The sequence below is a fragment of the Eptatretus burgeri genome, chromosome 18, assembly GCF_056783735.1.
Source record: "Eptatretus burgeri isolate ZD-2024b chromosome 18, Ebu_testis_v1, whole genome shotgun sequence".
Classification (NCBI taxonomy): Eukaryota; Metazoa; Chordata; class Myxini; order Myxiniformes; family Myxinidae; genus Eptatretus; species Eptatretus burgeri.
In genome coordinates this window covers 46,234,180-46,261,303 of record NC_140978.1, presented here as the reverse complement: position 1 = coordinate 46,261,303, position 27,124 = coordinate 46,234,180, and the positions used below count along the sequence as shown (strand labels likewise).

The following is a 27,124-nucleotide window of genomic DNA, read 5'->3' as shown; positions in this document are numbered from 1 at the left end:
TTCCATTGCACGGTTTCCGAGATACAGATGTCCAAAGTTTATCGCTTTTTTCAAGATGGCGACCGTACCACGTGACCAATGACGTCATAATTATAACGTGATTGTGCTATCAAAAAAAGATACATACTATGGTGAAAATTTTCTGTCGATCGGACTTAGTGTTCCAGAGAAAATGATTTTTAAAGCGAAAAAGGGTGCAAAATGCCGGCGGAAAAATAATAATAATAATAATAATGCGTAATAATAATAATAATAAACAGAAGGAAAACAATAGGGTACCCTGTACTCACAGGGTACCCTAATAATGCGTAATAATAAACAGAAGAAAAACAATAGGGTACCCTGTACTCACAGGGTACCCTAACTAGAACTGCCACTTTATAACTGCTGGCAGTGATGACCGGGTACCCAGTCCGTCCGCCTTTGATACAACATGGGACTTTCTGCAGATGACAGTCGCAAAGTTCCGCATTGAAAGGATAAGCGGTGCCAGAGAAAACATTATTTAATAGTGATACAAACACAGGCCTGCTTCGAGAGGGCGCTGAACAGACGAGTTACGAACCGGGCAGCACAAAGCATTCAATTTCGTTATTACTGGCTTCCAGATTCAAATAATTAAATAATTCTGGCTCCCAAACCGCGTGACCGATCAGGTTGAAATTTTAAACTTTTATTTCGCATGTCACCTGAATTATAAATCTGAAGTTTCACATATATAGAGGCAGCGGTTCCAGAGTAAACATTAATTAATATTTATCCTTCAATCCAAGATGGCAGCCAAACCATGTGACTTGTGACGTCATAATTTGCAGCACGTGTGCAAACACGATGGTGGATGATAACTGCAAATTTTCGCTTCTCCAGGTTAAGCAGTTCCAGAGAAAACATTATTTAATATTTTTCTTAAAACCAACATGGCTGCCAAACCCTGGGCCCGATCCCGTTGAAATTTCAAATCCTCATTCCGCATGAGCGTTCCACCATAAACTTGATGTTTCACATTTATTGATGCAGTAGTTCAAGAGTAAACATTAATTAATATTTTTCCTTCAATCCAATATGGCTGCCAAACGTTGCGTCGTACCTCAAAAGGGGATGAGAACTTTTTATTCGTCATGGAGAGGCGGTCATAGTGGTGGAGTTTCGCCTGGATCTGTTCAGCCGTTTCAGAGAAAAAGACGTTTGAAGATATTGTTTTTCAATCCAAGATGGCTGACGAACCATGTGACCTATGACATCAGAAATGTATATTCTGCTTCCAACTGGGTATTGGAACACGTACGTGAAGTTTCGTGTTAATCGGTAAAGGTGCGTTTTTCAATCCAAGATGGCCGCCAAACCATGTGACGTGTGACATCATAATTTTTACCAAGCGTGCATACTGCCTGCTAGATGATAATTACAAATTTTCGATTCGTTTGGTTAAGCGGTTCCAGAGAAAACATTATTTAATATTTTTCTGAAATCCAAGATGGCGGCCAAACCATGTGACTTATCAATTCGAAATTAACAAACTTATATCGCCTTCCTGTCCCGAATATAGTTCTGAAATCTCCCCTTCATTGGGCCAACGCTTCTGGAGAAGAAGATGTTTGAAGGTTTTCGGGTTTTTTCAAGATGGCCGCCAAACCATGTGACCGATCAAAAACAAATTAACAAACTTGAGAAAGGACCTCATGGGGAATATATCTGTGAAGTTTCGTCTTCATCTGTCTTGCCCTTCTGGAGAAGAAGATTTTTAAAATTTATTCATTTTCAATCCAAGATGGCTGCCGAACCTTGTGACCGAGGATATCATGAATTTAAATTCTGCTTTCCATCGTCGACCCGAACAAGTGTGTGAAGTTTTGTGTAAATCGGATAAAGTCTATTTTTCTCTCCAAGATGGCCGCCAAACCATGTGACTTCTGAGGTAAAAATTTTTACCATGTATGCAGACTTGAGCGAGGAAGGCACTTGCAAATTTTCGCTTCGATGGCTTATGAAATACCAGAGAAAACTTTATTTAATATTTTTCTTAAATCCAACATGGCGGCCAAACCATGTGACCTATCACTTTGAAATTAACAAACTTGCATCGCATACATGTCACGAATATAGTTCTGAAATCTCGCCTTCATTGGACCAGCGCTTCTGGAGAAGAAGATGTTTGAAGGTTTTAGGGTTTTTTCAAGATGGCCGCCAAACCATGTGACGTATCAACAACAAATTAACAAACTTGAAAGAGGACCTCAGGGGGAATGTGCGTGTAAAGTTTCGCCTTAATCTGCATAGCCGTTCTGGAGAAGAAGATTTAAAAAAAAAAAACACTAAAAAACAAGATGGCGGCCGAATTACGTCATCGATGACGTCAAAAAATTTTTTTCGTCAGTGATTTTTGGCGTAGATGATGCTCAGAATTTTTCAGATTTTTCCCATATGGCGTTCTACTTGACGAATTTTCACCGGTATATCGCTTCACCTATGACGTCACGAAAAATCACACGTGTTCCCCATAGGGAGCTTAGTAAAATGTATCAAACGAAAATTTTTTCCATTGCACGGTTTCCGAGATACAGATGTCCAAAGTTTATCGCTTTTTTCAAGATGGCGACCGTACCACGTGACCAATGACGTCATAATTATAACGTGATTGTGCTATCAAAAAAGATACATACTATGGTGAAAATTTCCTGTCGATCGGACTTAGTGTTCCAGAGAAAATGATTTTTAAAGCGAAAAAGGGTGCAAAATGCCGGCGGAAGAATAATAATAATAATGCGTAATAATAAACAGAAGAAAAACAATAGGGTACCCTGTACTCACAGGGTACCCTAACTAGAACTGCCACTTTATAACTGCTGGCAGTGATGACCGGGTACCCAGTCCGTCCGCCTTTGACACAACTGACACAACGTGAGACTTAAATCATAGTCGCAAAGTTTCGCATTTATCGGATAAGCGGTGCCAGAGAAAACATTATTTAATGGTGATACAAACACAGGCCTGCTTCGAGACGGAGCGGAACAGACGAGTTACGAACCGGGCAGCACAAAGCGTTCAATTTCCTTATTACTGGCGACCAGATTCAAATAATTAAATAATTCTGGCTGCCAAACCACACGGCCGATCAGGTTGAAATTTTAAACTTTTGTTTCCCATGTAGCCTAAATTATAAATATGAAGTTTCGCATATATAGAAGTAGTGGTTCCAGAGTAAACATGAATTAATATTTATCCTTCAATCTATGATGGCAGCCAAACCATGTGACTTGTGACCTCATAATTTTAACCATGTATGCAGATATCATGGAGGATGACAGACGCAAATTTTCGCTTCGATAGGTTAAGCAGTTCCAGAGAAAACATTATTTAATATTTTTCTTAAATTCAACATGGCTGCCAAACCATGTGACCTATCAATTAGAAATTAACAAACTTGTATTCCCTACTCATGTGCAATAGGGGTGTGAAGTTTCCCCTTGATCAGATCAGGTGTTCTGGAGAAGAAGATGTTTGAAGGTTTTAAGGTAAATTCAAGATGGCCGCCAAACCATGTGACCAATCAAGAAAAAATTAACAAACTTGAGAACGGACCTCATGGGGAATATATGTGTGAAGTTTCGGCTTAATCTGTCTTGCCTTTCTGGAGAAGAAGATTTTTAAAATTTATTCATTTTCAATCCAAGATGGCTGACGAACCATGTGACCTATGACATCAGAAATTTATATTCTGCTTCCAACTGGGTATTGGAATACGTTTGTAAAGTTTCGTGTTAATCGGTAAAGGTGCGTTTTTCTATCCAAGATGGCCGCCAAACCATGTGACGTGTGACGTCATAATTTTTACCATGCGTGCATACATGATGGTAGATGATAATTACAAATTTTCGATTTGTTTGGTTCAGCGGTTCCAGAGAAAACATTATTTAATATTTTACTTAAATCCAAGATGGCGGCCAAACCGTCTAACGTATCAATTCGAAATTAACAAACTTATATCGCCTACGTGTCCCGAATATAATTCTGAAATCTCCCCTTCAACCGACCAGCGCTTCTGGAGAAGAAGATGTTTGAAGGTTTTAGGGTTTTTTCAAGATCGCCGCCGAACCATGTGACCGATCAAGAACAAATTAACAAACTTGAGAAAGGACCTCATGGGGAATATATGTGTGAAGTTTCGTCTTCATCTGTCTTGCCATTCTGGAGAAGAAGATTTTTAAAATTTATTCATTTTCAATCCAAGATGGCTACCGAACCTTGTGACCTATGATATCATAAATTTAAATTCTGCTTTCCATCGTCGACCCGAACAAGTGTGTGAAGTTTCGTGTAAATCGGATAAAGTCTATTTTTCTATCCAAGATGGCCGCCAAACCATGTGACTTCTGAGGTAAAAATTTTTTACCATGTATGCAGACTTGAGGGAGGAAGGCACTTGCAAATTTTCGCTTTGATGGCTTATGAAATACCAGAGAAAACATTATTTAATATTTTTCTTAAATCCAACATGGTGGCCAAACCATGTGACCTATCACTTTGAAATTAACAAACTTGCATCGCATACATGTCACGAATATAGTTCTGAAATCTCGCCTTCATTGGACCAGCGCTTCTGGAGAAGAAGATGTTTGAAGGTTTTAAGGTTTTTTCAAGATGGCCGCCAAACCATGTGATGTATCAACAACAAATTAACAAACTTGAAAGAGGACCTCAGAGGGGATGTGCGTGTAAAGTTTCGCCTCAATCTGCACAGCCGTTCTGGAGAAGAAGATTTTTTTAAAAAAACACTAAAAAACAAGATGGCGGCCGAATTACGTCATCGATGACGTCAACAAAAACATTTTCGTCAGTGATTTTTGGCGTAGATGATGCTCAGAATTTTTCAGATTTTTCCCATATGGCGTTCTACTTGACGAATTTTCACCGGTATATCGCTTCACCTATGACGTCACGAAAAATCACACGTGTTCCCCTTACGGAGCTTAGTAAAATGTATCAAGCGAAAAAATTTTCCATTGCACGGTTTCTGAGATACAGAGGTCCAAAGTTTATCGTTTTTTTCAAGATGGCGCCCGCATCACGTGACCAATGACGTCATAATTACAACGTGATTATGCTATCAAAAAAGATACATACTGTGGTGAAAATTTTGTGTCGATCGGTCTTAGTATCCCAGAGAAAATGATTTTTAAAGCGAAAAAGGGTGCAAAATGCCGGCGGAAAAAGAAAAATAATAATAATAATAATAATAATAATAATAAAAAGAAAAGACAATAGGTTATCCAGTCCATTTGACTGGATACCCTAACTAGAACTGCCACTTTATAACTGCTGGCAGTGATGACCGGGTACCCAGTCCGTCCGCCTTTGACACAACTGACACAACGTGAGACTTAAATCGTAGTCGCAAAGTTTCGCATTTATCGGATAAGCGGTGCCAGAGAAAATATTATTTAATGGTGATACAAACACAGGCCTGCTTCGAGACGGCGCGGAACAGACGAGTTACGAACCGGGCAGCACAAAGCGTTCAATTTCCTTATTACTGGCGACCAGATTCAAATAATTAAATAATTCTGGCTGCCAAACCACACGGCCGATCAGGTTGAAATTTTAAACTTTTGTTTCCCATGTAGCCTAAATTATAAATATGAAGTTTCGCATATATAGAAGTAGTGGTTCCAGAGTAAACATGAATTAATATTTATCCTTCAATCTAAGATGGCGGCCAAACCATGTGACTTGTGACCTCATAATTTTTTACCATGTATGCAGATGTCATGGAGGATGACAGACGCATATTTTCGCTTCGATAGGTTAAGCAGTTCCAGAGAAAACATTATTTAATATTTTTCTTAAATTCAACATGGCTGCCAAACCATGTGACCTATCAATTAGAAATTAACAAACTTGTATTCCCTACTCATGTGCAATAGGGGTGTGAAGTTTCCCCTTGATCAGATCAGGTGTTCTGGAGAAGAAGATGTTTGAATGTTTTAAGGTAAATTCAAGATGGCCGCCAAACAATGTGACCAATCAAGAACAAATTAACAAACTTGAGAAAGGACCTCATGGGGAATATATGTGTGAAGTTTCGGCTTAATCTGTCTTGCCTTTCTGGAGAAGAAGATTTTTAAAATTTATTCATTTTCAATCCAAGATGGCTGACGAACCATGTGACCTATGACATCAGAAATTTATATTCTGCTTCCAACTGGGTATTGGAACACGTTTGTAAAGTTTCGTGTTAATCGGTAAAGGTGCGTTTTTCTATCCAAGATGGCCGCCAAACCATGTGACGTGTGATGTCATAATTTTTACCATGCGTGCATACACGATGGTCGATGATAATTACAAATTTGATTCGTTTGGTTCAGCGGTTCCAGAGAAAACATTATTTAATATTTTTCTTAAATCCAAGATGGCGGCCAAACCGTCTAACGTATCAATTCGAAATTAACAAACTTATATCGCCTACGTGTCCCGAATATAGTTCTGAAATCTCCCCTTCATCCGACCAGCGCTTCTGGAGAAGAAGATGTTTGAAGGTTTTAGGGTTTTTTCAAGATGGCCGCCGAACCATGTGACCGATCAAGAACAAATTAACAAACTTGAGAAAGGACCTCATGGGGAATATATGTGTGAAGTTTCGTCTTCATCTGTCTTGCCCTTCTGGAGAAGAAGATTTTAAAAATTTATTCATTTTCAATCCAAGATGGCTGCCGAACCTTGTGACCTATGATATCATAAATTTAAAATCTGCTTTCCATCGTCGACCCGAACAAGTGTGTGAAGTTTCGTGTAAATCGGATAAAGTCTATTTTTCTATCCAAGATGGCCGCCAAACCATGTGACTTCTGAGGTAAAATTTTTTTTACCATGTATGCAGACTTGAGGGAGGAAGGCACTTGCAAATTTTCGCTTTGATGGCTTATGAAATGCCAGAGAAAACATTATTTAATATTTTTCTTAAATCCAACATGGCGGCCAAACCATGTGACCTATCACTTTGAAATTAACAAACTTGCATCGCATACATGTCACGAATATAGTTCTGAAATCTCGCCTTCATTGGACCAGCGCTTCTGGAGAAGAAGATGTTTGAAGGTTTTAAGGTTTTTTCAAGATGGCCGCCAAACCATGTGACGTATCAACAACAAATTAACAAACTTGAAAGAGGACCTCAGGGGGAATGTGCCTGTAAAGTTTCGCCTCAATCTGCACAGCCGTTCTGGAGAAGAAGATTTTTTAAAAAAACACAAAAAAACAAGATGGCGGCCGAATTACGTCACTGATGACGTCAAAATATTTTTTTTCTACGATGAATTTTTGTGTAGATGATGCTCAAGAAATTTCAAATTTTTGCCATGTGGCGTTCTACTTGACGAATTTTTACTGGGATACCTCTTCACTGATGACGTCACGAAAAATCACACGTATACCCGAGAGGGAGCTTGTTCAAATGTATCAAGCGAAATTTTTTTACACTAGAAGGTTTCCGAGATACAGAGGTCCAAAGTTGATCTGTTTTTTCAAGATGGCGCCCGTATCACGTGACCTATGACGTCATAATTATCAATTATGTATGCTATCAAAAAAGATACATATTTGGTGAAAATTTTGTGTCGATTGGTCTTACCATTTCTGAGAAAATGGCATTTAAAGCGAAAAAATTTGGAAATTTTGCAAATTTACGGCGGAAGAATAATAATAATAATAAACAGAAGAAAAACAATAGGTTATCCAGTCCATTTGACTGGATACCCTAACTGGAACTGCCACTTTATAACTGCTGGCAGTGATGACCGGGTACCCAGTCCGTCCGCCTTTGACACAATTGATACAACATGAGACTTAAATCATAGCCGCAAAGTTTCGCATTTATCGGATAAGCGGTGCCAGAGAAAACATTATTTAATGGTGATATAAACACAGGCCTGCTTCGAGACGGCGCGGAACAGACGAGTTACGAACCGGGCAGAACAAAGCGTTCAATTTCCTTATTACTGGCGAACAGATTCAAATAATTAAATAATTCTGGCTGCCAAACCGCGTGACCGATCAGGTTGAAATTTTAAACTTTTGTTTCGCATGTCGGCTAAATTACAAATCTGAAGTTTCGTATATATAGAAGCAGCGGTTCCAGTCTAAACATGAATTAATATTTATCCTTAAATCCAAGATGGCGGCCAAACCATGTGACTTGTGATGTCATAATTTTCACCACATGTGCAAGCACAATGGTGGATGATAAGTGCAAATTTTCGCTTCTCCAGGTTAAGCAGTTCCAGAGAAAACATTATTTAATATTTTTCTTAAAACCAACATGGCTGCCAAACCCTGGGCCCGATCCCGTTGAAATTTCAAACCCTCATTCCGCATGAGCGTTCCACCATAAACTTGATGTTTCACATTTATTGATGCAGTAGTTCCAGAGTAAACATTAATTAATATTTTTCCTTCAATCCAATATGGCTGCCAAACGTTGCATCGTACCTCAAAAGGGGGTGAGAACTTTTTATTCGTCATGGAGAGGCGGTCATAGTGGTGGAGTTTCGCCTGGATCTGTTCAGCTGTTTCAGAGAAAAAGACGTTTGAAGATATTGTTTTTCAATCCAAGATGGCTGACGAACCATGTGACCTATGACATCAGAAATTTATATTCTGCTTCCAACTGGGTATTGGAACACGTTTGTGAAGTTTCGTGTTAATCGGTAAAGGTGCGTTTTTCTATCCAAGATGGCCACCAAACCATGTGACGTGAGACGTCATAATTTTACCATGCGTGCATACTGCCCTCTCGATGATAATTACAAATTTTCGATTCATTTGGTTAAGCGGTTCCCGAGAAAACATTATTTAATATTTTTCTTAAATCCAAGATGGCGGCCAAACCATGTGACTTATCAATTCGAAATTAACAAACTTATATCGCCTTCCTGTCCCGAATACAGTTCTGAAATCTCCCCTTCATTGGGCCAGCGCTTCTGGAGAAGAAGATGTTTGAAGGTTTTCGGGTTTTTTCAAGATGGCCGCCAAACCATGTGACCGATCAAGAACAAATTAACAAACTTGAGAAAGGACCTCATGGGGAATATATGTGTTAAGTTTCGTCTTGATCTGTCTTGCCCTTCTGGAGAAGAAGATTTTTAAAATTTATTCATTTTCAATCCAAGATGGCTGCCGAACCTTGTGACCTATGATATCATAAATTTAAATTCTGCTTTCCATCGTCGACCCGAACAAGTGTGTGAAGTTTCGTTAAAATCGGATAAGGTCTATTTTTCTATCCAAGATGGCCGCCAAACCATGTGACTTCTGAGGTAAAAATTTTTTTACCCTGTATGCTGAGTTGAGCGAGGAAGGCACTTGCAAATTTTCGCTTCGATGGCTTATGAAATACCAGAGAAAACATTATTTAATATTTTTCTTAAATCCAACATGGCGGCCAAACCATGTGACCTATCACTTCGAAATTAACAAACTTGCATCGCATACATATCACGAATACAGTTCTGAAATCTCGCCTTCATTGGACCAGCGCTTCTGGAGAAGAAGATGTTTGAAGGTTTTAGGGTTTTTTCAAGATGGCCGCCAAACCATGTGACGTATCAACAACAAATTAACAAACTTGAAAGAGGACCTCAGGGGGAATGTGCCTGTAAAGTTTCGCCTCAATCTGCACAGCCGTTCTGGAGAAGAAGATTTTTAAAAAAAAAAACACTAAAAAACAAGATGGCGGCCGAAATACGTCATCGATGACGTCAAGAATATTTTTTTCGTTGGTGAATTTTTGTGTAGATGATGCTCAAGAAATTTTTCAGATTTTTCCTATACAGCGTTCTACTTGACGAATTTTCACTGGTATACCTCTTCACCTATGACGTCAGGAAAAATCACACGTGTTCCCCATAGGGAGCTTGTTAAAATGTATCAAACGAAATTTTTTTCCATTAGAAGGTTTCCGAGATACAGATGTCCAAAGTTGATCTGTTTTTTCAAGATGGCGACCGTATCACGTGACCAATGACGTCATAATTATAACGTGATTGTGCTATCAAAAAGATACATACTATGGTGAAAATCTCCTGTCGATCGGACTTACCATTTCTGAGAAAATGGCATTTAAAGCGAAAAAGGGTGCAAATTTACGGCGGAAGAATAATAATAATAATAATGCGTAATAATAAACAGAAGAAAAACAATAGGGTACCCTGTACTCACAGGGTACCCTAATAATAAACAGAAGAAAAACAATAGGGTACCCTGTACTGACAGGGTACCCTAATAATAAACAGAAGAAAAACAATAGGTTATCCAGTCCATTTGACTGGATACCCTAATAATAACGAGAACTGCCACTTTATCACTGCTGGCAGTGATGACCGGGTACCCAGACGTCCACCTTTGATACAACGTGAGACTTTCTGGAGATGACAGTCGCAAAGTTTCGCTTCAATAGGATAAAGTGGTTCCAGTGAAAACATTATTCAAGAGTGATACAAATACAGCCCTGCTTCGATACAGCGTGGGACCGACGAGTTTATAACCAGGCAGCACAAAGTGTTCAATCTAATTATTATGTATGGAGTCAGCCCTTTTTCCTGGGGACATTGTCGGTATCAATTGAACTGCTATTCCTGCACCCTCAAACGTATCCAGGTGCAGCCAAGTGAGCCTTCTGAATGGAGAAAAAAAAAAAAAAAAAAAAAAAAAAAAAAAACCTCTCATTCAAATAATTTTACAATTCTGGCTGCCAAACCATGTGGCCGATCGGGTTGAAATTTTAAACCTGTGTTTCCCATGTCGGTTAGATTATAATTGTGAAGTTTCGCATATATTGATGCAGCGGTTCCAGAGTAAATATTACTTAATATTTTTCCTTCAATCTAACATGGCTGCCAAACCATGTGGCCGATCAAGTTGAAATTTAAATCCTTTATTCCACATGAGTGCTCCATCATAACTTTGAAGATTCACATTTATTGATGCAGCAGCTCCAGAGTAAATATTAATTAATATTTTTCCTTCAATCCAATATGGCTGTCAAACGATGCATCATACATCAAAAGCGGGGGGGGGGGGGGACTTTTTGTTCGTCATGGAGAGGCTGTCATACATGTAGAGTTTCGCCTCGATCTGTTCAGCCGTTTCAGAGAAGAAGACTTTTAAAGTTATTTTCAATCCAATATGGCTGCTGTACCATGTGAACGAGTACAACAAAGATTTAAATTCTCTCTAATGGGGTAGTGGATCATGCTTGTTAAGTTTTGTGTTGATCGTACAGGGTGCGTTTTTCTATCCGAGATGGAGGCCAAACCATGTGACTTGTGATATCATAATTTTTACCATATATGCAGACATGGTGGTATACGATAGTTGCAAAGTTTCACTTCGATAGGATAAGTGGTTCCAGAGAAAACATTATTGAATAGCGATACAAATACAGGCCTGCTTCAAGACAGTGTGGGACATACGAGTGACGAACCGGACAGCACAATTTGTTCAATCTAGTTATTACGTATGCAGTTAGCCATTTTTCCTGGGGACATTGTCGGTATCAATTGAATTGCTATTCCTGTACCCTCAAACGCATGCAGGTGCAGCCAAGTGAGCCTTCTGGAAAAAAACAAATCTAAAAGTTCTCAGATTCAAATAATTAAACAATTCTGGCTGCCAAACCGTGTGGCCGATCAGGTTGAAATTTTAAACCTACGTTTCACATGTCGGCTAGATTACAAATGTGAAGTTTGGCATATATAGAAGCAGCGGTCCCAGAGAAAACATTAATTAATATTTATCCTTCAATCCAACATGGCTGCCAAACCATGTGACCGATCATTAATTAGAAATTAACAAACTTATATTCACTACTCGTGAGCAATACGTATGTGAAGTTTCCCCTTGATCTGACCAGCCGTTCTGGAAAAGATGTTTAAAGGTTTTAGGGTAAATTAAATATGGCCACCAAACCATGTGACCTATAAATAAGAAATTAACAACTTGTAAAAGGATGTCATGGGGAATGTGGGTGTAAAGTTTCGCCTCAATCTCTCCAGCCGTTCTGGAGATTAAAATTTTTTTTTTTCCAAAACAAGATGGCTGCCGAACCAAGTTACTTATGACGTCATAATATTGTTTTTCTACGGTGAATTATTGTGTAGATGATGCTCAAGAAATTTGATTTTTCCTATGCAGCGTTGTACTTGACGAATTTTCACCGGCATACCGCTTCACCGATGACGTCACGAAAAATCACCCATGTTCCCGATGGGGAGTTCATTAAAATGTATGAAGTGAAAAAAAATTTCCAATTCATGGTTTCAGAGATACAGAGGTCCAAAGTTTATCGGTTTTTTTCAAGATAGCGCCCGTACCACGTGACCTATGAGATCACAATTATCAATTGAGTATGCTATCAAAAAAGATACATACTATGGTGAAAATTTCGTGTTGATCGGACTTACTGTTGCTGAGAAAATGATTTTTAAAACGAAACAGCCTGCAAATTGCCGGCGGAAGAAAAATAAGAAATAAACAGAAGAAAAAACAATAGGTTACGCAGTCCATTAGACTGGGTACTCTAATAACTAGAACTGCCCCTTTATAACTGCTGGCAGGGATGACGGGGTATCCAGACGTCCGCCTTTGATACAACACGAGACTTAAATGATAGTCGTAAAGTTTCGCATTGATAGGATAAGTGGTTCCAGAGAAAACAATATTTAATATTGTTCTTGAATCCAACATGGCTGCCAAACAATATAAATATTTATTTTCAAGTCCACACCTTTACTCATTCATCTGAAAATTGTGATTAGTCTGACAAAGTCAAGGAAATCTGGCACATCTTTTGAAGTACTCACCCACAAATCCCTGTTGAGGTTTAGACTTGCGAGTGCGTATGCTGCCGCCGCAATCATGGATGGGAGGTACCTCAGGAAGGGGTCAGCATCTACCAAGGTCAGCTCAGACAGGTACTGCCAAGGAAGGGAGAAGAGGTTGGCAATTGCCAGATGCAAAACATTTGCACTCCAAAGAGTTGCTTGCAACAGAGTCCATATGTTGATTGTGGTGTAATAGTTTCACATTCAGAACACATGGTTACGTTGCATTGTTGTGGAAGATGTGAGGTTGGGAAATTGGGAATAACACAAACATGTTCTGTGCTCTTTACCACATTACAACACCCTCTCTCAGCCATCTGACCCTCTGAAGCTCCTCCAGTAACCCTTTCGTGGTTAAACTCCCAAAAACCAGGCTTATCACCCGCTTTTGTGGAACTGCCTTCCATAAACTGTTGAATCACACTCTCTCTCCTCCAAGACTTCAAAAGCAAAGCAGTGCACCACAAAGTTATGTCCCTTCCCACAACTTTGTCTACCCCCATTAACGCTACCTAATGTAATCGAACCCAACCCTCTTGCAAATCCGTAAAACACCTTAAAAAGCTCATCTCCAACTGTGACCACCAGTCAGTATGCTGCGATTTGACCCTCTGTCCCCTTGCTCTTCCAATAGCAGAGTTTGGATTTTAATAAATAATAAAAACCTTGCATCATAAGTACATAATATGAAAGACATCTACGTGGGGTCATCGAGTTACTAGTAAAGAAATGTAAGCCTCGGGTTCCAAGGCAGCTACGACCCCACTCCCCAGCCCCCTAAAAGCGTCAGGTGCGCCGATCACCAAGGAAACGCTGCGTAGACGAGCCCCAGCACCTATTCGGTGCAGGTACTGGAGAAGAAAGCTGTGTGCCGTCGGCGCCGAGACATCAAATGATAGGACCTTGAGAATAAGATGTTCCATGCTCAGCACTTGGTGTCTGGTGTATGTATCATCTGTGATATACACAAACTCAGATACCTCTGGAGGATAGATTTCCTCAAACTTTCTGCAGGTACACACACACACATACACCTTAGCAAAGACAATAAATACAATCCAAAAACAATAATAATAATTTGTCCAACTTATGCATGCCCACTTTGCAGATGATCGTCCCAAACATTTCACAGCATGAGGTTGAGATATAGATACTTACGAAGCAAGGTACATGGCTGCAGTGCCCACAAGCTGTAGTTTCCCACGTAGTACTGACATGGTGGAAAGAAAGCGATCAATGTAGCCCACCGACAGGTAGAGGGTTTCATTCTGCAGCTTGTACTCTTCAGCTACCTCCACGAGCCAGTCCACCAAAATAGCACGCATCATACACGTGATGTCAGGCTGCTTGCGCATGTAGTCAGACCTACATCGGCAGCGTTTCTGGAGGGGGGATGGGGGGGGGAAGGTTGGGGGCAGCGACAAGGTACACACGGACAAAGGCAAAAGTCAAACGCAAACCTGCTTTCACTTCTACAAGCAAATCCACATAATCATAGCAAACGTGCAATTGTATGAAACTTAAATTACAGCACACGATGAAGTTAAATTTACACCCCACACCATGTTACATCCTTTTCTCCCCTACCACACCAACTTTATTTATTTTAAATCCCCACGCCCCTTTCAATTGACACTATAGTCATCCACCACAATCATAATATATTGTATGGCAGGTGCACCGATACCCAGGGCAAATAGCAAATATACAAGGCAAGCATTTGTGGTTTGGAACAACATTCAAGTTCAGATGTGCAATATATATTTTTTTTTTTGCAGAACAAAAGCAGATGCGCATCTCAATTAATGACAAAGGGTGATGTCCCCATCATCCTGCCTTCCACATTACAATTCATATGAAGGACCAAGCTGGAACACTTCAATTAAAATTTCAATCCAAAGATTTAAAAACAGGACCACTGGACCTGTCGCTTATCTGGGCCCTGGCCAAATGTTGCAACCCAAATTTGGTAGCATTCTGACTGGTGAACCTGGAGAAGATTTTTGAAGGAATTTGCATGATTTTCCCCAAAATTGACTAACTCAGCCATTTTGACCCACTTCCAGTCGTGATTGGCATGGCCTCTGCAATTCACCATCAGGATCCTGTCCCGAGTGTTGTAGCCTAAATTTGGTAGCATTCTCACTGGTGGGTCTGGAGAAGATGATGTTTGAAGAAATTTACTGTCGGCCATTTTGACCAACTTAAAGTCATGTGACCAGAACGAGTTTCGCAACCCCTGTTACCGGTCAGAAGAAGAACGTTGCTGTGAATTTTCAGCCGGATGGGCACGGCGGTTTGGCCAGAGAAGTCGAAAAAGGTAGACGAAGCTATAATATAGCTTGAAAATCCAGAACAAGCAGGTTGACATGAAATGAACATTCACTTTAAAACATCTTTGACATGAGGGACAAAGCCTCGAACGATGCTGACATGCCTCGAGGGTTTCAGGTCAAGTTCGGTGGAACGAAGGCACGAGGTTCCGGTTAGACTTGAGAATACAAAGATTTTTGGAGTTTTCTCAACAATCCTCAAGTCGAACCAAACCCTCATATTCATGCGTCTTCCTGACACGCAACTCATGTAAAGATTCCAGGATACAATATTCAGAGAATCACTTCAATAACGTGCATCGACATCGAATCCTTTGTCGAGAAGTTTTAAATCTTTCATGAATCTCGGAGTTAGGTGAAATATAAATGGATGTTTTGTGGACATCACCTTTAATAACAAATCACTATTTTATTGCTTGTAAATATAAATAATAATTACAATAATAATAAAATTTAAAAAAAACAAAGATTTTTCAAGTACAGTATATAAACGAGTGAAACTGCTGAAGTTTTGAAAAAAAAATAAAAAAATAAGGAAAGTAATGAGCAAAATTACTGGCATGCTCCCCCTGAAAGTAAATAAATAATTTTATTTCACCTGAAAATCCATTACTGGGAAGATTTTCAATTAGTTGGTACAGCATGTTGTTATGAATTTCATGAATACTGAACACCACATACCTTGTAATACAAGTGTTTTATTAAAATGGGTGGGAAGGTAAGGGGAGGAGGGGGGGGCGTCACAAGTCATGCAATTATTTATTTTTTGATTCGATTACATTTCCTGCATCAAGTGCATTTTCCTTACAACATAATCGGATCACAAGTGTACTTTATTTATTTATTCCTCCACCAGTTTTCATGTCCGTCTACTTTTTTGTTCCGGGATTCTCCGTTTTTGCCATCTTGTGCTTTCATATAATAAACAGTGTGACGCGCATCGACGTCTAAATCGAGAAAGCATTTTGGTGTGGCTTAAATGGAAAATCCACCCGGGAGGTTAAAATTGAAGACGACTTGCCTTATTCCGTTTTGAAAGACAAGGCAACACACATCCATAGGAAGGATCTTCAGTGTTTACAAGTGGATTCATTTTCATCGATGAACAGATTGCACAGTGGTCCAAATATCATCCCTCAATGTCCCTAAATGCCTGGAGCACAATGTCTTACTGGCAGTCAGCCCGTTACAAAGCAACAGGATATACCAGGTGTGGAATACCACCCAGCTACGGATGTGACCAATAACCGGTACAACATTCCAAAATGGCGGTTATACATGTATCCCACCTGGACAGCACAAATTACCGATAGACAAGGTCTTCTCAACAATGCTCGATTCAACGGTGGAAAGAAATGAAAAACACTTTTACCTTAAAACACACAATCACACATTTTGGGGAAGATGTTAAACTTGAGATTAAAGTATTCACTTTTTGTAACAATGACATTGAGAGATTACAGGAAGATTCATAAAGCATTCAAAATAGGTACACACTGCCACCTTATGGTTTAAACCAACATCGGTCTTCGTGTTCGAGTAGATATATTACAACCATCCCTCATCAATGCAAAGGCCATCAGTCACAAAAAAAAAAAAACTCACAATAAGTACATAATAGGTCATCTACAACGGGCAAGTCCATGAAACACAAGTGGGGATGGAAATAAATAAATAAATAAACAAACAATGGTCTTTACTTCCAAAAAAAAAAAAACAAGGCACCCAGGGAATCAGAAAAGGAAACTCGGTTATTTGTGCATGAAAAGTTCATCTTGAGCATTTAGCAATAAATAAATAAAGAAAATAGAACGAGGAAATTAATCCAACACGAACGTAAACAACAAACATACAAAGCATGTGTCATAATCAGAATTTAAACTTCCTTTTTAACCCTCAACAATCCTCAAGGCAACACCACGTCGGACATCAGAAATGGGACCCGTAAATGACTGGATTACCCAAAATACCCCCGTGAGCGAAGTCTTTCGATGATGAACAGCGGTCACGTGATGCAATCAAAGAAACGACAAGCACGTACCTCCGCTTCTCGCTGATAGTTGTAAATATCCGCCGCATACTCGGATATACCGACGCAGTCGATGGGGCACGGGGTATCCGGACCTTCGCACGCAGTTTCTAGCGTTCCATCCAAGATCATGGGAGATTCTACCAATTAGCAGGAAATTAGTGAAGCAGACAATCTTCCCTCCTCGACAATCAATTCATCACTTCTATCGTCAAATGTTCAACGAAGGAAACCGGAAACGTCAACACCACCGCCCGTCACCTACCGATGCTAATATCTACCATGCTCTCATCAGCCGACGTGGGAAGACACTCTTGCCTCACGGCAGCGGTCGATGCATCGTCCGGGACCGTGGGTCTCGACCCCAGAGCGGTGGCACATCCTCTGGTGGGGAATTTAGAACACTGCGCCAAGACGTGGGCTGGAGCGGCGACCACGCCAGAGGAAGACACTCCGTCTTGCTCGTCGACGTGGATTGCAAATCCCAGCTGTTCACCGGGCCTGACGACAGAGGTCGGGGGTGCGACCCTTTGGGCATGACAAACCTGTGGGTGCTGCCCCAAGTGACACACCCGCGATCATCAGGCATCAAGGAGAGAAAGAAAGAAAGAAACAAAGAAAGAATTATAATCTTAAATTCATTTCACTTGTTCAAATCATTTTCATCAAGCAATGGTGTCATGATGTTAACGGGATGCACATCTGCCATTGTGAGCCCCAAAATAATACATTCGACCAGCAACTACAAAGACCCTGAAACAGGGAGATCATCATTGGTCAAATCAAAGGGATCTTCCCCAAAACGCTGTTATAAAGATGAAAACTTCACCTGCACACATCAAACGACTCCAAAACACCATGATACAGATGAAAATTTTACCTGTACACATCAAACTACTCCAAAACAATTATAAAGGTGAAAACTTCACCTGTACACATCAAACTACTCCAAAACACCATTATACAGATAAAAACTTCACCTGTACACATAAAACTTCTCCAAAACACAATTATAAAGGTGAAAACTTCACCTGTACACATCAAACTACTCCAAAACAATTATAAAGGTGAAAACTTTACCTGTACACATCAAGCTTCTCCAAAACACAATTATACAGATAAAAACTTTACCTGTACACATAAAACTTCTCCAAAACACAATTATAAAGGTGAAAACTTCACCTGCACACATCAAACTACTCCAAAACACCATTATACAGATGAAAACTTTACCTGTACACATAAAACTTCTCCAAAACACCATTATAAAAGTGAAAACTTCACCTGCACACATCAAACTACTCCAAAACACAATTATAAAGATGAAAACTTTACCTGTACACATAAAACTACTCCAAAACACCATTATAAAAGTGAAAACTTTACCTGTACACATAAAACTTCTCCAAAACACCATTATAAAAGTGAAAACTTCACCTGCACACATCAAACTACTCCAAAACACAATTATAAAGATGAAAACTTTACCTGTACACATAAAACTACTCCAAAACACCATTATAAAAGTGAAAACTTTACCTGTACACATAAAACTTCTCCAAAACACAATTATAAAGGTGAAAACTTCACCTGTACACATCAAACTACTCCAAAACAATTATAAAGGTGAAAACTTTACCTGTACACATCAAACTTCTCCAAAACACCATTATAAAAGTGAAAACTTTACCTGTACACATAAAACTTCTCCAAAACACAATTATAAAGGTGAAAACTTTACCTGTACACATCAAACTTCTCCAAAACACAATTATAAAGGTGAAAACTTCACCTGTACACATCAAACTACTCCAAAACACAATTATAAAGATGAAAACTTTACCTGTACACATCAAACTTCTCCAAAACACCATTATAAAAGTGAAAACTTTACCTGTACACATCAAACTTCTCCAAAACACAATTATAAAGGTGAAAACTTTACCTGTACACATAAAACTTCTCCAAAACACAATTATAAAGGTGAAAACTTCACCTGTACACATCAAACTACTCCAAAACACAATTATAAAGATGAAAACTTTACCTGTACACATCAAACTTCTCCAAAACACCATTATAAAAGTGAAAACTTTACCTGTACACATAAAACTTCTCCAAAACACAATTATAAAGGTGAAAACTTTACCTGTACACATAAAACTTCTCCAAAACACAATTATAAAGGTGAAAACTTTACCTGTACACATCAAACTTCTCCAAAACACCATTATAAAAGTGAAAACTTTACCTGTACACATAAAACTTCTCCAAAACACAATTATAAAGGTGAAAACTTTACCTGTACACATCAAACTTCTCCAAAACACAATTATAAAGGTGAAAACTTCACCTGTACACATCAAACTACTCCAAAACACCATTATAAAAGTGAAAACTTTACCTGTACACATCAAACTACTCCAAAACACAATTATAAAGATGAAAACTTTACCTGTACACATAAAACTTCTCCAAAACACCATTATAAAAGTGAAAACTTCACCTGCACACATCAAACTACTCCAAAACACAATTATAAAGATGAAAACTTTACCTGTACACATAAAACTACTCCAAAACACCATTATAAAAGTGAAAACTTTACCTGTACACATAAAACTTCTCCAAAACACAATTATAAAGGTGAAAACTTTACCTGTACACATCAAACTTCTCCAAAACACAATTATAAAGGTGAAAACTTCACCTGTACACATCAAACTACTCCAAAACACCATTATAAAAGTGAAAACTTTACCTGTACACATCAAACTACTCCAAAACACAATTATAAAGATGAAAACTTTACCTGTACACATAAAACTTCTCCAAAACACCATTATAAAAGTGAAAACTTCACCTGCACACATCAAACTACTCCAAAACACAATTATAAAGATGAAAACTTTACCTGTACACATAAAACTACTCCAAAACACCATTATAAAGATGAAAACTTTACCTGCACATTGACAGCACCCCTGTACACATCAAATAGCCCCTGCACAGACAGGGCTCAGCGACGGCACGGACAGGGCTCAGCGACGGCACGGACAGGGCTCAGCGAGGGCACGGACAGGGCTCAGCGAGGGCACGGACAGGGCTCAGCGACGGCACGGACAGGGCTCAGCGACGGCACGGACAGGGCTCAGCGACGGCACGGACAGGGCTCAGCGACGGCACGGACAGGGCTCAGCGACGGCACGGACAGGGCTCAGCGACGGCACGGACAGGGCTCAGCGACGGCACGGACAGGGCTCAGCGACGGCACGGACAGGGCTCAGCGACGGCACGGACAGGGCTCAGCGACGGCACGGACAGGGCTCAGCGACGGCACGGACAGGGCTCAGCGAGGGCACGGACAGGGCTCAGCGACGGCACGGACAGGGCTCAGCGACGGCACGGACAGGGCTCAGCGAGGGCACGGACAGGGCACAGCGACGGCACGGACAGGGCACAGCGACGGCACGGACAGGGCACAGCGACGGCACGGACAGGGCACAGCGAGGGCACGGACAGGGCACAGCGACGGCACGGACAGGGCACAGCGACGGCACGGACAGGGCACAGCGACGGCACGGACAGGGCACAGCGACGGCACGGACAGGGCACAGCGACGGCACGGACAGGGCACAGCGACGGCACGGACAGGGCACAGCGACGGCACGGACAGGGCACAGCGACGGCACGGACAGGGCACAGCGACGGCACGGACAGGGCACAGCGACGGCACGGACAGGGCACAGCGACGGCACGGACAGGGCACAGCGACGGCACGGACAGGGCACAGCGACGGCACGGACAGGGCACAGCGACGGCACGGACAGGGCACAGCGACGGCACGGACAGGGCACAGCGACGGCACGGACAGGGCACAGCGACGGCACGGACAGGGCACAGCGACGGCACGGACAGGGCACAGCGACGGCACGGACAGGGCACAGCGACGGCACGGACAGGGCACAGCGACGGCACGGACAGGGCACAGCGACGGCACGGACAGGGCACAGCGACGGCACGGACAGGGCACAGCGACGGCACGGACAGGGCACAGCGACGGCACGGACAGGGCACAGCGACGGCACGGACAGGGCACAGCGACGGCACGGACAGGGCACAGCGACGGCACGGACAGGGCACAGCGACGGCACGGACAGGGCACAGCGACGGCACGGACAGGGCACAGCGACGGCACGGACAGGGCTCAGCGACGGCACGGACAGGGCACAGCGACGGCACGGACAGGGCACAGCGACGGCACGGACAGGGCACAGCGACGGCACGGACAGGGCTCAGCGACGGCACGGACAGGGCACAGCGACGGCACGGACAGGGCACAGCGACGGCACGGACAGGGCTCAGCGACGGCACGGACAAGGAGGTTTCCAAGCTCTCAGGAAGCACGGACAGAGGGCGCGAAAAAATGGCGGGGTGAATCCCTGCAAAGCACTTCGGCCGCACACCTTTAGTTAAACACCCCCTCGCACACCTACACCTCACCTGCTTGGTTCCCCCGGCTGCTGCTGGTAGTCGAGGTGGAACATTCGCCGGTAGCGATCCGAGTACCTGCCGCCGGCCGCATGGTCCCCTGGGCCGTACAGGGCCTCTGTCCAGGTGTTTAGGGCCTGGGCCCCAGAACGTGTTTTCCCGGTCCTCCTCGGGGTTCAGCATGGTGGTACGGACAACGGGACACGGCTCCAGTCGCTGTAGAGGAAACAGACGTTGGGATTGGGTTTGGAAGGACGCAGAACATGGACTGTGGGGTCGGGGGCTATGGGGTCGGGGGTCGGGGGCTATGGGGTCGGGGGTCGGGGGCTGTGGGGTCGGGGGCTGTGGGATCGGGGGTCGGGGGCTGTGGGATCGGGGGTCGGGGGTCGGGGGTCATCTTACCTTGTAACAGGAATGGAAGATGTTGAAGTCCGATAATGGTCTTGGTGTTTAATCCTCGAGAACACACAAGGTTAAACGGTAATATTACCCGTTGGAAGTCGAGCGGCGGTGACCGAAGACCCAGGAGCCCCAAGAGCCCGGACCGGAGCACGGATCACCCAACGCACCTAACCGAATCAGCCATTGTGAGCGGCTCAACAGTTTACATTTGAAATGAGGCGCCAGTGGTGGGAAGGTCACGAGAAGTAATCTTAACCAATGGGAACGAGTAATTTCGCCCACGTGACAAGCACTCAAAGCCCTAGCCAATGAGCACACTGACAAGTCATGGTGATAAAAAATAAAATTGTGAATGTCGCACATGACGAGAGATTTGTAGTAAGTCCGGCAAAAGTAAAAATGGATGTAATTTAATTATAAAGTATACTCCACAGAATGGCGGAGTGAACGTCCGATTGATTTAAATTTCAAAAGAACAACAGACGACTCGTGACGTCATACGCGCCGTGCCCTGGGGAGTCGAGCGCGCGGGAAAGGCGGTTTCGGGCGGCAGCTGCGTGGAGGAAATTACGGGGTGACGTCACGCCGCTTCATCGAGTACAACAAAGGGCGGCAGCTGCGTGGAGGAAATTACGGGGTGACGTCACGCCGCTTCATCGAGTACAACAAAGGGCGGCAGCTGCGTGGAGGAAATTACGGGGTGACGTCACGCCGCTTCATCGAGAACAACAAAGCTTCGGCGATCTGATGACCTTGATGAGAGACGGGTAAACCGTTTGAACGGCCACGACAGGTGATCTCGGCAGGCAAGGTCATAAAGACACAAAATAAGGTTTCCCTCACATTAAAACAGGCTTTTACAAAATGGACGATCATTCCGTTTAATCATATAGAATAGGCAAAGCCTAGAAGCGAACGTAGAATTCTTCTTACATTCGCTTCTAAAATATATCAAATTAAAGTATTTTTGCTATGAAAAAATAAATATTACCTTTCACATTACCTTCACAACTACTACACCGCCAAGAACAGGATCTCATCTAAAAAAATTAATATTACCTCAACATTACCTTCACAACAACTACACCGCCAAGAACAGGATCTCATCTAAAAAAATTAATATTACCTCAACATTACCTTCACAACAACTACACCGCCAAGAACAGGATCTCATCTAAAAAAATGAATATTACCTCAACATTACCTTCACAACAACTACACCGCCAAGAACAGGATCTCATCTAAAAAAATTAATATTACCTCAACATTACCTTCACAACAACTACACCGCCAAGAACAGGATCTCATCTAAAAAAATTAATATTACCTCAACATTACCTTCACAACAACTACTACACCGCCTAGAACAGGATCTCATCTAAAAAAAATAATATTACCTCAACATTACCTTCACAACAACTACTACACCGCCAAGAACAGGATCTCATCTAAAAAAATTAATATTACCTCAACATTACCTTCACAACTACTACACCGCCAAGAACAGGATCTCATCTAAAAAAATTAATATTACCTCAACATTACCTTCACAACAACTACTACACCGCCTAGAACAGGATCTCATCTAAAAAAAATAAATATTACCTCAACATTACCTTCACAACGACTACAACACCGCCTAGAATAGGATCTCATCTGAAAAAAATAAATACTCGAAGTGAACGTAGAATTCTTCTTACATTCGCTTCTGACTTTACGTATAACTTGTTCACAACTGTATACGCAATTTCCGGTTACTTCGGCCTGGATTCGGGATCAGCGATCAAATAATGTAAATCACGATTAAAAATTATTTTTTGATGATGCGGGAGATATCTTTATTAAAATCAGTGGAGGAAATATACACCATGTTTGATATTTGGGTCTTTAATGTCTCCGACGATGCCTTTATCTCCCAGCATGCATCATTCCCCATGACAAAAACCGGAAAGAAAAACCAGAAAAAAAAAAAACGGAAGCAAAAGGGTCATAGCCAACGACACAGATTCCAAATTGCCCTGGTATTGTGTTGTTGTTGTTGTTTCCTGTTTTCTCATGTGCATGCGTTAAGTAATATTCACAAGATAGAAATAAAACCCGATCGTGTTTATACACCGCACAGCGTTTAAAAACAACCGGAAGCAAAAGGGTCATAGCCAACGACACGGATTCCAAATTGCCAGGGTTGTTGTTGTTGTTGTTGTTGTTGTTGTTGTTGTTGTTGTTGTTGTTGTTGTTGTTGTTGTTGTTGTTGTTGTTGTTGTTGTTGTTGTTGTTGTTGTTGTTGTTGTTGTTGTTGTTGTTGTTGTTGTTGTTGTTGTTGTTGTTGTTGTTGTTGTTGTTGTTGTTGTTGTTGTTGTTGTTGTTGTTGTTGTTGTTGTTGTTGTTGTTGTTGTTGTTTCCTATTCTCTCATGTGCACGCGTTAAGAATGAAGCTCACTACGTTCGCTATAAACTTTTATTTTGTTGATATTTATACAAAACGTTTAACGTTTCTTTTTATTAACTCAACAACGAATGTGTGAAATTTCACGTGGTCTGTGTCGGGGATCACACAAGGGAAAGGTGGACGTGTCGGGGTGCGACAAGGTGGACGTGTCGGGGTGCGACAAGGTGGACGTGTCGGGGTGCGACAAGGTGGACGTGTTGGGGTGTGATAAGGTGGACATGTCGGGGTGGGGGGGTTGAATATAACAAGGTGGACATGTCAGGGTGGGGGGTTGAATATAACAAGGTAGACATGTCGGGGTGGTGGGGGGGGGGGTTGAATATAACAAGATGGACATGTCGGGGTGGGGAGGGGTTGAATATAACAAGGTAGACATGTCGGGGTGGGGGGGTGGGTTGAATATAGCAAGGGGGACATGGCGGGGTGTGAAAAGGGAGACATGTCGGGGTGGGGGGGTGGGTTGAATATAACAAGGGGGACATGGCGGGGTGTGAAAAGGGAGACATGTCGGGGTGGGGGGTGGGTTGAATATAACAAGGGGGACATGGCGGGGTGTGAAAAGGGAGACATGTCGGGGTGGGGGGGTGAATATAACAAGGTAGACATGTCGGGGTGGGGGGGGTTGAATATAACAAGGTTGACATGTCGGGGTGGGGGGTTGAATATAATAAGGTAGACATGTCTGGGTGGGGGGTTGAATATAACAAGGTGGACATGGCGGGGTGTGAAAAGGGAGACATGTCGGGGTGGGGGGGGGGGGTTGAATATAACAAGGTAGACATGTCGGGGTGGGGGGGGTTGAATATAACAAGGTAGACATGTCGGGGTGGGGGGGTTGAATATAACAAGGTAGACATGTCGGGGTGGGGGGGGGTTGAATATAACAAGGTTGACATGTCGGGGTGGGGGGGGGTTGAATATAACAAGGTAGACATGTCTGGGTGGGGGGTTGAATATAACAAGGTAGACATGTCGGGGTGGGGCGTTGAATATAACAAGGTAGACATGTCGTGGGTGTGAGTATGGCAATGTAGACATGTTGGGGGAGTGTATATGACAAAGTGGGCATGTAGGTGTGAGTATGACAACGTGATATGACAACATGGTGGTGACAACGCACAAACAAGGTGGACATGTCGAGGGTGTGAGTATGGCAATGACAATCGATCACGCACCTGATATTATCAATTGGACATCTCGATCATGCACCTGATATTATCATTTGGATACCTCGATCATGCACCTGATATTATCATTTGGACATCTCGATCACGCACCTGATATTATCATTTGGACATCTTGATAATGCACCTGATATTATCATTTGGACATCTCGATCATGCACCTGATATTATCATTTGGACATCTCGATCACGCACCTGATATTATCATTTGGACATCTTGATAATGCACCTGATATTATCATTTGGACATCTTGATAATGCACCTATTATCATTTGGACATCTCGATCACGCACCTGATATTATCATTTGGACATCTCGATCATGCACCTGATATCATTTGGATACCTCGATCACGCACCTGATATTATCATTTGGACATCTCTATCACGCACCTGATATTATAATTTGGACATCTCGATCATGCACCTGATATCATATGGATACCTCGATAATGCACCTGATATTATCATTTGGACATCTCGATCATGCACCTGATATTATAATTTGGACATCTCGATCATGCACCTGATATTATAATTTGGACATCTCGATCATGCACCTGATATTATCATTTGGACATCTCGATCATACACCTGATATTATCATTTGGACATCTCGATCATACACCTGATATTATCATTTGGACATCTCGATCATGCACCTGATATTATCATTTGGATACCTCGATCATGCACCTGATATTATCAATTGGATACCTCGATCATGCACCTGATATTATCAATTGGATATCTCGATCATGCACCTGATATTATCAATTGGATATCTCGATCATGCACCTGATATTATAATTTGGACATCTCGATCATGCACCTGATATTATAATTTGGATACCTCGATCACGCACCTGATATTATCAATTGGATACCTCGATCACGCACCTGATATTATCAATTGGATATCTCGATCATGCACCTGATATTATCAATTGGATACCTCGATCATGCACCTGATATTATCAATTGGATACCTCGATCACGCTCCTGATATTATCATTTGGACATCTCGATCATGCACCTGATATTATCAATTGGATACCTCGATCACGCTCCTGATATTATCATTTGGATACCTCGATCATGCACCTGATATCATTTGGATACCTCGATCACGCTCCTGATATTAATTATCATATGGACATCTCGATCATGCACCTGATATTATCATTTGGATACCTCGGTCATGCACCTGATATTATCATTTGGATACCTCGATCATGCAACTGATATTATCATTTGGACATCTCGATCACGCACCTGATATTATCATTTGGATACCTCGGTCATGCACCTGATATTATCATTTGGATACCTCGATCATGCAACTGATATTATCATTTGGACAT

General features: G+C 41.9%; 1 protein-coding gene across 2 annotated transcripts in view; it reads right to left on the bottom strand.

Annotated features, from left to right (window-relative positions):
* Window positions 1-22,678, bottom strand: part of CCNA2 (cyclin A2) — a 61,807-nt gene extending 39,129 nt beyond the window's left edge. For both annotated transcript variants that reach the window (XM_085864148.1, XM_085864149.1), the window contains exons 1-7: window positions 22,128-22,678; window positions 21,738-21,941; window positions 17,500-17,788; window positions 17,247-17,374; window positions 14,031-14,254; window positions 13,676-13,880; window positions 12,852-12,965 (exon numbers count right to left, since the gene is read on the bottom strand). In XM_085864148.1, the coding sequence (XP_085720274.1) occupies window positions 12,852-12,965; window positions 13,676-13,880; window positions 14,031-14,254; window positions 17,247-17,374; window positions 17,500-17,788; window positions 21,738-21,908 (1,131 nt within the window). In that variant the 5' untranslated portion in view covers window positions 21,909-21,941; window positions 22,128-22,678. The remainder of the gene's footprint in view (window positions 1-12,851; window positions 12,966-13,675; window positions 13,881-14,030; window positions 14,255-17,246; window positions 17,375-17,499; window positions 17,789-21,737; window positions 21,942-22,127) is intronic.
* Window positions 22,679-27,124: the final 4,446 nt, after the last annotated feature.